Genomic DNA, 14,824 nt, shown 5'->3' with positions numbered 1-14,824 from the left:
AGCACACGTGCAAATTACTCTACTGTCGAATGCATTTGACAAACATTCTCGAATCGCAAAATGTTTCGCGATAACAGAGATGATGAATTGTACGAGAATCAAAGCGGCACATATTCGACATAACCTTTAAAAAGATGCGCATTAGTCTGACAAGTCGAGACACGTGTCGACAGTACGAGAGATGAAAAACTTTTGAAAATTCGTAAGCGAGGAAATTACTTACACAGTCACACCCATCGTATCAGCGCGTAAAGTTCCACCGTAACGTAAACACAGAGAAAAAGTCGCAAAACAGACCCGGCAGAGACTTGTTTACACTTGCGTTCACACTTGTGTTGTCGAGATGCCCGCGCGATTTGAAACGTCACGCCGACTCGGCCACGAATAAAGGTGCAATTTCATTGACGCTAGAAACCAACGGCAAATTAAAATCACTAGACTTTCTCTAGATTTGGCGTCAATAAAATAAAGTTCAAACAGTTTCAACTTTTTCAGTGTGTAAAGCGGCCTTTTCATTCACGCTACTTTTTAGCGTCAATGAAATTGCACCTTAATACCAGTTGGCAGCCCTACGAGATAGGCTGTGCAGCACTGCGCGTATATAAAATAAATTTGAAATCGCTTCTAGCCTAACCATCTTCACGCGATCGACTTTATTTGAATTGCACGGCATCGCATCGAATTATGATGCGGCGCCGATTTGTTCGAACGTAATTTGGGACATCGCGATGCTGTATAAGCGTCGAATGAGCACGAATTGTCACGCAAATATGATAAATCACATCTACTCACCGTTCACCGGCTGTTCCACAGGCCGCTCCACTCGTTCGCCTCGGGACGTCCCATTCCGATCTTGATGCACACGATATCATCAACGCGAACGCGCGACACTTTATTCGGCACTCCCGATATTCGCTCGCATCCGATAATCATCATCAAGGGCGCAAATAATGCGACGCAACTTCGCTCCATCTTCGCGATGACACCATCACTGAATGTCGTCAAAAATCACTGTCGCGCGTTTCCATCGATACACTATAAAAGTCGCGCGATCATTCTTCGACACTTTCGACGCTCGTTCACTCGCGATATTCGTTTAAAAACGGTTAAAAGACACGAAAAATGCGGACGTACAACGATCCGTGTAACTGCCGAACTGCGTATGACTCCAAGTCACGTATGACGCGTATGACGTAGCTATGACGCGTATGACGTAGCAGTCACGCGCCAACATGGCGGCCGAACCAGTGCGCACTGGTTCGGCCGCCATGTTGGCGCGTGACGTCATACGCGTCATACGTGACTCGGAGTCATACGCAGTTACACGGATCGTCGTACGTCCGCATTTTTCGTGTCTTTTAACCGTTTTTAAATGAATATCGCGAGTGAAAGAGCGTCGAAAGTGTCCAAGGATGATCGCGCGACTTTCATAATATGTCGGTGAAAGTGCGCGACAGCTATTTTTCACAGTTCAGTGATAGCGCGATCGCGAAGATGGAGCGAAGTCGCGTCGCATTATTTGCGCCCTTGATGATGATTATCGGATGCGAGCGAATATCGGGAGTGCCGAATAAAGTGTCGCGCGTTCGCGTTGATGATATCGTGTGCATCAAGATCGGAATGGGACGTCCCGAGGCGAGCGAGTGGAGCGGCCTGTGGAACAACCGGTGAACGGTGAGTAGATGTGATTTATCATATTTGTGTGAAAATTCGTGCTCATTCGACGCTTATATAGCATCGCGATGTCCCGAATTACGTTCGAACAAATCGGCGCCGCATCATAATTCGATGCGACGCCGTGCAATTCAAATAAAGTCGATCGCGTGAAGATGGTTAGGCTAGAAGCGATTTCAAATTTATTTTATATACGCGCAGTGCTGCACAGCCTATCTCGTAGGGCTGCCAACTGTTAAGGCGTCTTTAGATGGAAGCGTTTAGCGTCAAGCGTCGAGCGTCAAAAACACGTGCGCAGCACCCTTGCGCATAATTCTGAACAGGCAGATTCCAGCATCTTGACGCTAAAACCGCTAAAACAATGTCTAGTAACAAAATTTTAATAAATACGGTAGAGGTAAGTAGATTGTATATTCTTAATAGAAAATGTATTAATATATATAATATATAATAAATATAATAGATATAATAGATATAATAGATATCATTATACAATATATATTATAGAATTGCGCGATTAGTAGCGTATTACAACATAACCAAACAGAAGGAATAATTGGCATAAATATATGTTTTCTAAATACAACATGAATATTATTTATTACAATGTATTCTTTGTATAGGATATAACGTGTGGAGTGTGCACGTAACTTTTTTTTGTTTCTTATATTCATGATTAATAATGCTGCTGCATTCTAATAACCATTGATGATAACGATAATTAACTGACATTTTATTGATAATATTTGATAATATTTGATAATAATGATAATAATGATAATATTGATAATATTGATAATAATGATAATATTTGATAATATTCCGCAATTTAGATGATTTACTGACTGCTCCAGCGTTTCAACAAATCACTAGGCACACTGCGCATGTCACACTTTTTGACGCTTTAACGCTCGACGCTAAAACGCTCCCATGTAAAGGCACCTTTAAGGTGGCTTTACATGGCAGCATCAAACGTTGAGCGTCTGCGCAGAAAACCATTGCAGATATTGCGCAGGATTCAAAATGAGTTAGATTCTTCTTGCGTCGAATAACAAATATGACAAGTCACACAAGAAAGGGTTAGAAAGGGTTAGATATTCAGATATATAATAGTTATTAAAATTAACATTTAATAATATTATACAAAATACTATAACACTATTCTTTAATTAAATATATTATAGAACATTACTACGAATTTTAATATCTTATTATTCGCCATTCAAAGATTTATTATTATTATTAATTAACATAATTGACATGATATTTCAAATTACATACTACTGTTAGTTGATAGATCAATATTATGAGCATTATTTATTTGTTCAATTTTTTTATAATTCGTACTAAAATACATTACATTTTACAGAAAAATTATTGTTCTTTCGCTTAGATATATATAACATTATTGTTTAATACGTTAAATGAAATTATTGCAAATTTTATTTTTTTTAAATATAAAATTATTATAGATAGGAAAAATAAATATGTATATACATACAAACTTTAAACTATACTATATGTTAAATTATAAATATATATATATATATAAACATATATAAATATATAATTATATAAATATATAAGTATATAAATATATAAATATATAATACATGATAGTACAGTACTTGGATAATTACATAATGCACAAAATAAATATTCACGAAAAGACTGACCAATTATTTATCTAACATAAAAAATGTAGATAAATACATCTTTTAGATATATAATTGTTCGATTTCACGCTGCACTATGCATATATGCAGTATTCGATTGCAAATAATGTATGTGTAAGTTTATTTAGGACATCTTTAATAGTAATAAGCAAATCGATTAATTCTACTCAGAAATATAAATATTCTTAAAAAATGTAAATTATTTCAATTCGTTATTAATACTTAAACTTCATACGTATAGTGTGATAAAATCTCAAAAACTTACTCTTTGTTTACAACTTAACTTAAACTTCTAATAAACCATATATATACGCATAGTACAATATAAATTTTAAAAAATCTTAAATTAAAAAAAATGTAATATAAAAGTTATAATTCATCATTACTTGTCACTCGAGCAAAACGACTAATGTTTGGTATCCTTACGCTTCCTACAAACAATGGCATTCGGGTACGTTTATGTTCGATTGCGAACATAAACGGACGATTTACTATAAATCCCCACGATCGTCCCAATCGTTTGTTAGGCTTGTTCCTTTTTGATGTTTGCTTTACGTTAACAACTATAATCAATAACTTTATATTGTAATATTTACATAGTATTCGCTTAAACAAACTTTTGTTATTCGTAGCTTTATAAATTACCTTTCGCGGCAGGAAATTCCGATGCTTTTTCGTTAACTTCTACGATCACTTTTTGTAATACTCTGTTCACTTTTAGAGGAGATTTTGAGAGACGTTTAAAATTCGCCTGATCCTCAAACATCATATTCAAACCAATCTACAAGTGCAAATTTTTATTTGTAGAATTTATCCGAATTCTCTTACAATCAGTATCGCAAAGTTTGATATACCTTACGTAAAACATTTTCTAAATCTATAGTAATTTCAAACTTAAATTTAGGTAGATATAATAAAATAGGACTGGGGAATCTTAGTGTATTTATCAATGTTTGCCAATTAAAAGTATTTTCCAGAACCTTTAGTGTTATTTCTTTATCCGGTAATAATATTATCATTACCATGTCTTCATTCTAAAATATACGATTAAACATTATTCATGAAAACTTTTAAAATGACAATTATTACTTGCCAAGTACGGGATTTCGATAAAGCTGCAACGCCAACTTTCTATTATGCCATATTTATATATTGAATTTTTAAACATTGTCGGCACAAAATATTTTTGTGTTTTAGAAACGTGAAACATGTGTTCTTTTGTATCCTTTTCATCAAAAATGTCTAACCATCTGGGTTTAAAGTAGACAGTATTTACCAACACAAATTTTGTATCGTCGTTGATATATTCTGTTCAAAATATTTAATTATTGAAAATGTTTTGTATAATTCTTTGTTATTATTTTATACATTTGATTGTTAGTCAAATATATCTGAAACAATATACCTGGTAAAATTACGTCGGATATCTTATTATTTGTTATTACTTGAATGGCGTAGTTAATATATTGAGCATTATCGATATATTCGAAATCTATATATGAAAGGAAAGATATAAAATTATTACTGTATGTGTGTGTATATATCGTCAAAAAGTCATCCATAATTTCAATTCCTTCTTGAACATAAGCCGTGTTTGTTATCTGCAACTCATTGTTTTTAATATCCTAAAACACATTTAAATGTACCATTTTATTTAAAAAGAATCATTCAGCTTTTGTGCGTGTTATTCATCTTACACTTAATAAAATTATTAAAGCTTTCAATTCGTTGTTAAAAGATATTTCATCCTTGAAGTGAAGAACAGATTTTAATTCATCCAGTGTGGATCCTTCAGCGCCATTAAAAAGTAAGGACAACATTATATATACGTTTAAAGGAGAAATTACTATATTCATCTCGGCACTTATATAAGCTAGTCTCTATGATATAAAACATAAGTTGAAAAATTAAAAAACTTATAGCTTATAACATATCTTAAATGCATTAATTACGTACCTTGTACAATGGACTTGCAAAATTGTTACACGCTAATGATATATTTTCAAAATTATTTTGTTCTTCATTCGCTAACGCATTTTCACGAGATATGGCTATGCTTGTATCAAATACAGTACTAGTGACGATAATCGCAAACAACTCTGTAATACATTTGACAAAATTAAACGAGAGCTACTATATTTCAAATAATACTTTATTACATTAAATATAGCTAATAGTGTACATTAAATGTAGATATATATAAATATATATGTATTATTATATAAAACTATATAAGAGAAAACATTTTTCCAATATGACGTAATCATACCTATCCATAAAAACATTATGACAGTTGTGATTGTATGGTATATGTATGAAATATATTTCGAGTAAAATGATGGAAGAATTACTAAATTATTATTTATATATGCGTATTAGATATAGTAGCTTTCTAGTTCTTTTTATCTTGTTTGTCAAGTTAAAAATCAACTGTCATTTTAAATGATTAGCTCTATAATACTTTGAAAAAGTTGAAAAATCCAAAAATTCGAAATTTGCACACATATATATTATTCAATTTTTATCGAAAATTCTTTCTTTATTTCACATAATTTAAATGTTAACTGCTTGATCCCTCATTGCTATGAACAAAACAACTGTCAAAAAAATTATGAAAAGAAAACATGTTATTTTCGCACAAAATTCAAGTAAATTTTACACAATTTTACAGATGATCTCGAATTAACAATGTCTCCAACGGTTTACAACTTTTGGAAAAAATTCCCATGTATGAGATTTGCAAATTTTCTCGTGCGATATTTTGGAACAATTACAGTGGAACACTAACACAGTACTGATGATAGCACACTGTGCTATTTTGAGTTTTTTACACTGTTATTATGTGTCTCTGTATCTAGCAACTGTCATCAAAAGTATCACATAAAGGACACTGGAATTATAAAGAAAAAGGATAAAAATTGTATGATAAAGTTTTTTTACAATATTTTGTAACCTATCTTTAAATCGAATAAAGTTGTGGATAATCATATGTTTATATTAAAACACAAATAATCTTTTCATGCGAAGTTACGATTTATTAGTTTATATATATATATATATATATATATATATATATATATAGTCATAGAAAATGTATATAATAAGAGATGTAAAAATTGTAAAAATTTATTTCATATGCATATTAGTTTTATTGTAACTAATTGTTTCATTATAATTAAAATATTGCAGAAACATTATTTTCATTAAAACAAATTTTGAAAAATAATATTAATTATAAAAATTAAGTAATATTTCGTACATTTTTATACAAAAACTATTATTTTATTATATAAAGTAAAACATAATAATAATATAAAAAAATTTATCTTTTTTTATATGATTTTATGTAATAATATATTATAATTTACAAGCTATTATGATGAATATTATAATTTTCAGACGATAACTTTTTTTATTTATAAGAAAAAGATCGTATATATGTAGAACGTTATTTTTTAAGAAATGTATAAACAATATATGAAAAATATATAAGCAAAAAATTATAATATTTAATCAAATCTCTTTCAAACTATAGAGGATCATAATTTATTGTTTTCTTTTTTTTTACAGCATCAGCCATTTTGACGCAAAGTCAACTTTATCGACACCTTGTATTTAGTAATACTACGCGCCGTAAGATGGCAACACTTAAGCGACGTCATGAGCATACGCGTCTGGAAAATGGCGATATCTGTTGCGACTGTTCTAAAGCACTTTTTCGCTCGTGATAGTTGACCGGTAGCAGTGTATTTCGGGGACGATACGAACGAGTGAGCTAGTGTGATTCGAATGTACGAACGGAGAGCTTCGCAGTCGGGTGAAGAGAACAACAGTTGGATAACGACCGGTCGTCGATTTTCGTCGCAGAAAGCACCTTTGAAATCAGGTTAGTGCACGATCGTCAATATGTGTATCACGCGGGGATTGAAACTGCAGCGTTATTGCGGCGAGTTCGATTTGCGATGCTACGAAAGTTTCGGATAGAATGCATCTCGCAACAATCGTCGTGTTTTTTCTATCACGAATATGCATAAAGACCATTCTCGCGTGACTGTTGAAATTCGAGCCGGAAAAGTCTGTCATTTTAAATCCCCGCATTCATCCGTATTTGGACATCGAGATGACATTTTTGTTATTCAAGATTTCATATTTTAATTTTTTATTTCCATTGCGCGCGACTATTGTTGCCCACGCGATTTTGATGTTTACAAACGAGTCTGTTTCCCACGTCTGAATTAAATTAATTTATTAAGATATTCTTGCGTGAAAATTTTTTACGTAAAATTTTTAATATCAGATTATAATATCGTTCAAAATAACGTTTTTTTTTTAACGAAAAGGGGAGAATTATTCACGATAATTTTTTTATGTGGTTATAATTTTGATTTTAAAATTATCCCATTGCGTCACAATTTTGAAAAATTAAAATTGCAAAGGAGAGCTATTTCAATTGTAATTTGTTATATTATTGTTATTGTACAGTAGCGTATTGAAGAAATTTATTATATTGATTATAATCAAGAATGAATTAATGACGGATTAAATATGAAAATACTATGGTTTAAAATCAAGAATATTTCTAATTATATTATTATTAGATGTAATATATAATTATTTAATAATTTAATAATTAATATATAATTATATAATTATATTATTATATTATTATTAGATTATTACATTATTATTATATGATTATATATTATATATTATTATTATATGAGACCCTTGTCTGGAAAAATTTTGAATCAAATTATTGAGGGTCAAATAATATTTAATTATTAAATAATTTTTATATTATTTAAACTTAAGGTCACTGAATATGCGAATTTGATATTAAAATTAACAGATTAAAAATATATACGCAATTCCATTTTAATTCCGTTATTTTTAACCAATACCAATTTTAACAAATCAGATTTATATTCGAACGAAAAATTTAAAAATAAGTTGTGAATAAACATAATTGAAAATTATTTGGTAGATTTGGCAGAAATGTGATTCGTCCGTGAACACGATTTACAGTATCGAATTTGTTCCGCGGATCGCAATCGCGCCAGGTCGCGTGTGTCAATATTCAGATGTGTATGTAAACATTCCGGCGGCGGATAACGAAGCCGAGTGCGAGAACATTGTAGGTTCAAATATGTATATATCGTCATGTTTCTCGTATGTGCTTGTTAAATCATAACGATTGCGCCGTGTTAACGCGAGAATTCGCGACGCGCTTTTTATTTGCGTTAACGAATCACCTAAATGAGAATCGCAACCTTTACAGAATAATACCGAAAAATTATCGATGCTTGTATTATTGCGAATGTCACACGTGACCGATTGTTATCCAGAACGATATCTATAATACGTGCAGATTCATCTGTTTCGTTAACACACTGGAGATTCGCTGTCCAATTTCCTGATCCAATCCTTGATAGAATCCCGCCCACAGTAAACGACATTTCGTTCTCGTTCATATAGAGTTATAGAGGAAACGTCGTTGCGGAACACGGGAGTAAACGAGGGGAAAATTAAGGAGAACACGGCGGACAAGATGAGAATGGTAATGGAAAAAAATAGACATTGACCAAATTTGGACATTATTTTTCAATATTCGAAACCTCTTATCCTTATCATAATGATAAGAATGATGAATCATTTTTATTATTATTATAAGAGATTATAGTTGTCATAAAAATAAAATGTACTATTACGATAATATTTTATCTTTATGACAATTATATCCTTGTAATAATAATAATAATAAAAGTGATCATTAATTCGGGTAATTTTCTACTTTTGAATCTTCCAACACGAGGAAATATTTTGTCAACAAAAACATTATAAAATAATAAATCAAAACATTATAAAGTAATAAATAAAGTGACGCATAATAGAATAAAAATAGTTTTATATTTTTCGCTTAATTTTCTTGTTTTCAAGTTGTACGTCGTGCTCTAATTTATAATCTTGAAATTCCCCTGTAATAATAAAGTCCTTCCAACGGACGTAATAATAACGTAAGAACTGTGTTCTCTCGGTAATAATTCTTTTCAATGGTACGTCCTTAAGTCTCGTGGAGTGCCGCGACGGTGATTTTGATGCACCGGATATAGGTGGGGAAGAGTAACTCGCTGATCATGAGGAGAGACCAACTAGCATTAGGTAGAGAAGGAAACGTAATATAACAAGATTCCCGTCTCGTTACGCGTTGTCTGTTACGGGAGACGAAACACTCGTCTATGTTTGAATGCCTCGTTTTCCGGATGAGAAAGGGTGCTTGCTCTCTGCGAAGGACAAGAGCGTGCGAAGACTAGAAAATTATTGTTAAAATCATTAAACGTACCGATGGGCAGAGCGCCGAGATATTCTTTTATCATGATCCTTGACCCTCTTTTACTATCGCCTGCCCTCTCTTGTCTAAAGCATTGTTTATCTAGCGCACTGTGTGTTTAGCATATAAATTTTTTACAACGTCACTTGACGTCGAAAATTAGTAGCAGTCTGACTTCTTAATATCTCTCTTCAACGGTAACGAAAAAAGAAATTAAATAATTCTCCGAATGTGAATAAATTTTCTTTTCTTTAAGAAAAAACGTCCTCGACTCCAAGTTAAGCAAAAAATTGATCTCAGACGGCGAGGATTGTTTCTTTTTTTACACCCTACGTAGCAAAGTTATGCTTCCGGTACTTGTTTCAGATTATAGCAAGTTTGTTTACTTTCTCACATCCAAGTCGTATTAAAGAGGGGGGGGGGGGGAACGAAGGAGATGGCGAGGGATCCGCGAAGGATCTCTAAACATCCCTATCGCTGTCCGAAATTCGGAAATCAAACAACAGGTCGAGTAGCACGCACAGGCGGACGTGCGAGATCCACGTCCCGGACGACTAATCCCCTGGCCCGGGGCCAGTAAATACGCATAAGTCAACTCACGTACACGCGTCGCTCGATGCACACGAATGTGTTCATGTTCGCCAACCCGATGGCCGATGGTGAAGTTTCGAGCCCCGCTCCGGCTCTCTCTCTTACACGCTTCTCTGCCGAGTTATTTATACCGGAATATGGCTCGAGAGAACGCGCCCGTCGAGAGGAAGCGAGAACGCGGCTCGGCTCGCGAACAACGATTTAATTGCGTCCAAATTCGATCCGACACGTTGTCTGGGATATACAAACAGAATGAAACGTAGGGCAGAATCGATAGCGTATAACGTTTGTCTTTCCATCGTTAAAATTCTGACGAGTTCTTTGGTTTCAATTGATTTTGCGGCAACTATGCTACCATCGAAAATTCAAATACGAGGAATAAATGAATCAAATTTTTTCTCTTTTCAAATTTGAATAGAATATTACATCAGTCTTAAAATGCAACTTTATACACGAGTCACTGTCAAAGTAAACGAATCATGTGTAAGAAGATTTCGAGATTAAACTGACGCGGACTAAATTTATAAATAACGGTTTAGATACACGTTCCAATATTACACACAAACTTAGCGTTACTATATCGAAATATATATATATATATATTTCTGACTTATACCTTGACACACTTGTGTCCTCAACGACAAGAATAGTCAATTTAACGCGAGTAATTGGTTCTCGCAATCGTCGTTATAAATCTCATCTCGCGCATAACGCGTGCCAAATAAAATAATATGAATCCCTTATCTACATGTCAGTTTTAATATCAAGTTATTTTGATCGTCGATTAGATTAATACAATTTCCAACTAATCAGCGATACCGCTTTGCGGGGGTAACTTTCACAATCGGATCTTATCTTCGCGCAGCATCCAGACTCGAGAGCGATTAATGTTGCGAGGAAGAAAGGGGGTGGGGGAGAGATGACAAAACGCGAGCGAGTTAAGAATGGATCAGAAGTGCCGCGCGAAATGGGAATTAACGAGCGTGCGATTAACCGGGTTAATGGACGAAAGCACGCGATACTACGACACTTCGCAAGGAGACGGGTTGTTGACCGGCTGACTGACACTCGACTCTTCATCTGGGGCACCCACGCCGCTCCCCTCATCAACGATGCTCTCCCGACGCGCCGATCGACGCGGCGATCTTATTCCGTGTGACGTAAGAAACGTGGAAGGAATACCGATGAGATTCGTTAGTCGATGTTTCCGGCAAAAATTCTCTCAACGAGAAACCTTCCGCTAAAGTAATCAAAATTTTATCTCAATTGAACTTTTGGTAACGAAAATTATTACTTATTGTTCACTTGAAAATAAATGGATAGAATTGAAAAAAATCAATCTCAAAAAATTAAATTAAAAATCTATCAGACAGATCTTGAGTACAAAAAATTTGTTTCGATATTTTATTGATAAAAAAATTATATAAAGCTATTTGATAATCAAATTTTGATAATTGACTTTTTATATTCTTTGTTTTAAATGTGAAATTTAACTTATCAAATTATATTCAACTTGTATAATTTTTATACTATAAGATTGACAGAGGCTTCTTACATTTAAAACCGATCAATTTTTTCAACTGTGTTTATTTGTTACAATTTTTACATCTTTATAAGAGTCTTATTTATAAAATACAATATCGATACAAGTTTACAAACGATTTTGTCAGTTGCATGAGCGGAGAGAAAAACGATTCGCGGAAAACGAGGACACTTTAAAATAAAACAATGATGTAACAACAACAAAAATTTGCATCAATTATGCGTTCAGCGATGAGATTGGCAATTTCATCGAAATTCGTCGCTAATATCGGTTTAACGTCGCGTTTAATGTGCAAACCTTTTAATTGCTGAATTCAATTTACGTGTATTACCGGTACAGTTTCTGTGTTGTGAGAATTTTATTCACGATTTCGCACGAGAACACGGCCAAACTCCATTTCGCTCAAGAGAATACATATCTAAAGTAGCAGAAATCCTATTTCTCGAGATTTTACACGCGCGGTCTGATATATTAAGGAACTGATATATTAAGGAATAACGTAAATCAGCCCCTATTTCCCTCCGGTTACGTCTCGTCTAGTGTTTTACGGCTCTCGCCTTTAACGTATTAAAATAAAAGTATTGTCGGACCATCGTTAGGCGGCGGTAAAAATGGCGAAAACTATAAATTACGTACGTGGAGATATAAAAATGGAAAGTAGCATAGTGGCAGGGGGAAAGAGGGCGAAGGAGAGAGTAACGTGATAACGCGAAAACGTTTTGCGCCGAGTCGTTATACATTCAAATAGTATGCCTCGTTATGCGAGCGAAGCTCCTCGCGCGATGAGGTTCCTTGACCGAATTGTTCGCGTCGCGGAACATTTCCAGCCGAGGAAAGCGGACGTGCTTTTCGCGCACGCACCCGGAGCACTTTTCCGCAGGACGGAAAAGGCGCGCCGCACACGAGGCGGAACAAGGGTTTCCCCTCTCCCCCGCCCCGCGCCGCCTCCTCCCCTTTCTCTTCCCAAAACAAAGTTACTCGGAAAAACGTACGGTGTTTCTCCTCTCGTTTAATCAAAAACGGAGAACGCGCTTTCCACTTATTCCCGCGTGAATCGTGCCGTGAACTAGCTAATTAGCCGGTACAATTCGTTTATTAATCGCGATCATCGGGCCGAAAAAGGCGCGTCTCGTGCGATTCCCCGTATTATGCGTGCAATTAAGAGAGGCTGCACCTAGCTCTCGATCGCCCGTCGTGCGGCGCCAACGAGCATCCGGAAAAAAAAGGGACGCGAAACGGCGTCAAGGAACAATATAGCATATACGCTATTGTTCTCGCGTAATGGCCGGGGGAACGGAAGAGGGGGAGGGAGGGAGGAGGACCGGGATTCAGGATGTCAACGTCATTATGGATGCATGCGGATCCCGACGAGCAGCATTAACCCACTTTTGCTCAATCGCAAAAGGCGATCTCGCCGATCGGGCCGGGTTCATCGTCTCTCTCCGCGCATTCGCGCGCTTAATTGCGCATCGCGCTTTTGTTAAGTCGAATGCATATTATGTGTTAAATATTCTCACGCGTCTCTCAAGCGAAGCGATATATATACTGACCATTGTGGCATCGGATTATCACTGACATTCAGCCAACGTAAGAATATTTGACGTTGACATTACGTTGACGCGACGCTGATGAACATCCAGTGCTATTCCGGTCGACGAAACGCTCGATTTCGCCCATCCGTCCATTCTCGATGACGTTGCTGTAAATAGAGACGCGTAAGAGAGACGAAAATAAAAAGAGGTGGAAAAAGCGGGATTAAAATAGTGAAATCGATAATGCATAAAATAGAATATCACCCCCCACGTGTTCTTGTTTTTTTACGTCTCGTTTCTCGATTTGTCCATGAATTCACAGGATATACGGGCGCGCGAATCCATCGCGATTTTTTTGTAACACCGCACTCGTCCTCGCCAACCGTGCGTTGCGAGGGAAACGCGAGGGCCGCGTAACTCGAAGGACTGTCGAACTAACCGCGCTCTCGCCGCAATTTGCATGCTAACTCGCCTTCGACGCCGTCTCTTCCCTCTAGAGGCAACTACCAATTTCTATGCCGATTGTTTCCTTATACTAATTCCGCTTCGCCGGATTCCAATCTCGCGTCGTTCATCCCTCTTCCGGTCGATTTTTACCCGCGCGTAAGGATGGCTACGCGATTTCTCTTCGAGAGGAATCACGTCCGTTGCACGAAAATTTCCTAGTGGAAATCGCAAGAAGATTCCTTTTGAGCTCGCGAGCTTCCTCGACAGACTTACAGAGCAGTGAAATTCCTCTCGTCCTGGAAATCCTTTTCGTCCCGCGTTCCGCCCTGTCAGAAACGAGATTCGTGCAAGCTCGAGTCGAAATTTTTCTCCTACTTTTCATCTCAATTTTCAATCCAACATTTACTCCGATGCTTTGAGCAGTCGAATCATTTTCTTTTGAGAGTATTCGATTTATAGTTTTGCTGAAGGATCCTTTTTTAAATCTTTAAATAGGAAACTGTTTGTGTGCTGTTTATACGAGTTAGTAAGTAGTAAAGTGGGAATTCAATTTCTGTATAATTCTGTATTAAGCCTATCGAAGCCTATCTTTTAGAATCCACGAAAGTGAGAAAAAATTGAGATTAAAAATAAAAAGAAAATTTCGACTGGAGAGTGTAGAAGAATATATGGCCCATATGGTGTGAGTCACGCAGCCTTCATGTTTTCACGTGCGTTTACGAAATCAATTGCGCATGTCGACGCATCCGGTCTTGGCTTTGCGGGAGCCTTAAATATCGATGCCTCACCTCATATTATTTTCCAGTGACCGTATAACGAATCGTTAAATTAATCAGAGTAATTCATTGCCCTTTTAGAGACAAAGAGCGCGTGTCTTAAATTTCAAAATTTCATATAAAATTCACGAGCGAATATAATATAATATCTGTCGTGTACATCTTTTCTTTCGATTTGCATTTAGAATCCCTTTTGTTGGATGTGCGTGGAATTAATAATAGGTATCCGTTATTATTGACATTTATCATACTTATTT

The 14,824-nt window shown here is 35.4% G+C and overlaps 3 protein-coding genes across 6 annotated transcripts in view; 1 reads left to right on the top strand and 2 right to left on the bottom strand.

Annotated features, from left to right (window-relative positions):
* The window catches only part of LOC105259237 (mediator of RNA polymerase II transcription subunit 20), a 76,361-nt gene extending 75,215 nt beyond the window's left edge, over positions 1–1,146 (bottom strand). The window contains exon 1 of one of the 2 annotated variants that reach the window (XM_025410152.1): positions 793–1,146. In XM_025410152.1, coding sequence (XP_025265937.1) covers positions 793–872 — 80 coding nt within the window. In that variant the 5' untranslated portion in view covers positions 873–1,146. Of the gene's footprint in view, positions 1–223; positions 375–792 lie in introns of those variants that run through there. The other variant, XM_011271067.3, reaches the window with a different exon arrangement.
* A 496-nt stretch (positions 1,147–1,642) lies between these two features.
* LOC105259251 (dystroglycan) overlaps positions 1,643–14,824 on the top strand; it is a 69,120-nt gene continuing 55,938 nt past the window's right edge. Inside the window, exons 1-2 of one of the 3 annotated variants that reach the window (XM_025410447.1) lie at positions 1,643–1,674; positions 6,921–7,236. The gene's annotated coding sequence lies outside the window, so the exon portion shown is untranslated. The remainder of the gene's footprint in view (positions 1,675–6,920; positions 7,237–14,824) is intronic. The other 2 variants (XM_025410456.1, XM_025410462.1) reach the window with 2 other exon arrangements.
* On the bottom strand, positions 3,605–13,865 carry LOC105259448 (ovalbumin-related protein X). The gene is made up of 8 exons (XM_011271395.3): positions 13,363–13,865; positions 5,307–5,449; positions 5,048–5,230; positions 4,756–4,975; positions 4,444–4,658; positions 4,205–4,384; positions 3,996–4,131; positions 3,605–3,913 (listed from the first exon to the last, which is right to left on the bottom strand). The coding sequence occupies exons 1-8, from the start codon at positions 13,388–13,390 to the stop codon at positions 3,720–3,722; spliced, it is 1,299 nt and encodes a 432-aa protein (XP_011269697.1). The 5' UTR covers positions 13,391–13,865; the 3' UTR covers positions 3,605–3,719.

Source organism: Camponotus floridanus, unplaced genomic scaffold, assembly GCF_003227725.1.
Source record: "Camponotus floridanus strain SB8 unplaced genomic scaffold, Cflo_v7.5 scaffold102, whole genome shotgun sequence".
Taxonomy (NCBI): Eukaryota; Metazoa; Arthropoda; class Insecta; order Hymenoptera; family Formicidae; genus Camponotus; species Camponotus floridanus.
The sequence above is the reverse complement of the archived record's forward strand: the minus strand, read 5'-3'. Positions and strand labels throughout refer to the sequence as shown.

What these genes read in the sequence shown, in the direction of transcription:
- LOC105259448 (XM_011271395.3), bottom strand. Translation starts at nt 13,390, where the DNA reads ATGTCAGTGATAATCCGATGCCACAATG. An exon ending in TAGAAAATGTTTTACGTAAG is followed by an intron (nt 4,132 to 4,204) that starts GTATATCAAACT and finishes TTGCACTTGTAG; the next exon opens with ATTGGTTTGAATATGATGTT. An exon ending in GGAATTTCCTGCCGCGAAAG is followed by an intron (nt 3,914 to 3,995) that starts GTAATTTATAAA and finishes TATTGATTATAG; the next exon opens with TTGTTAACGTAAAGCAAACA.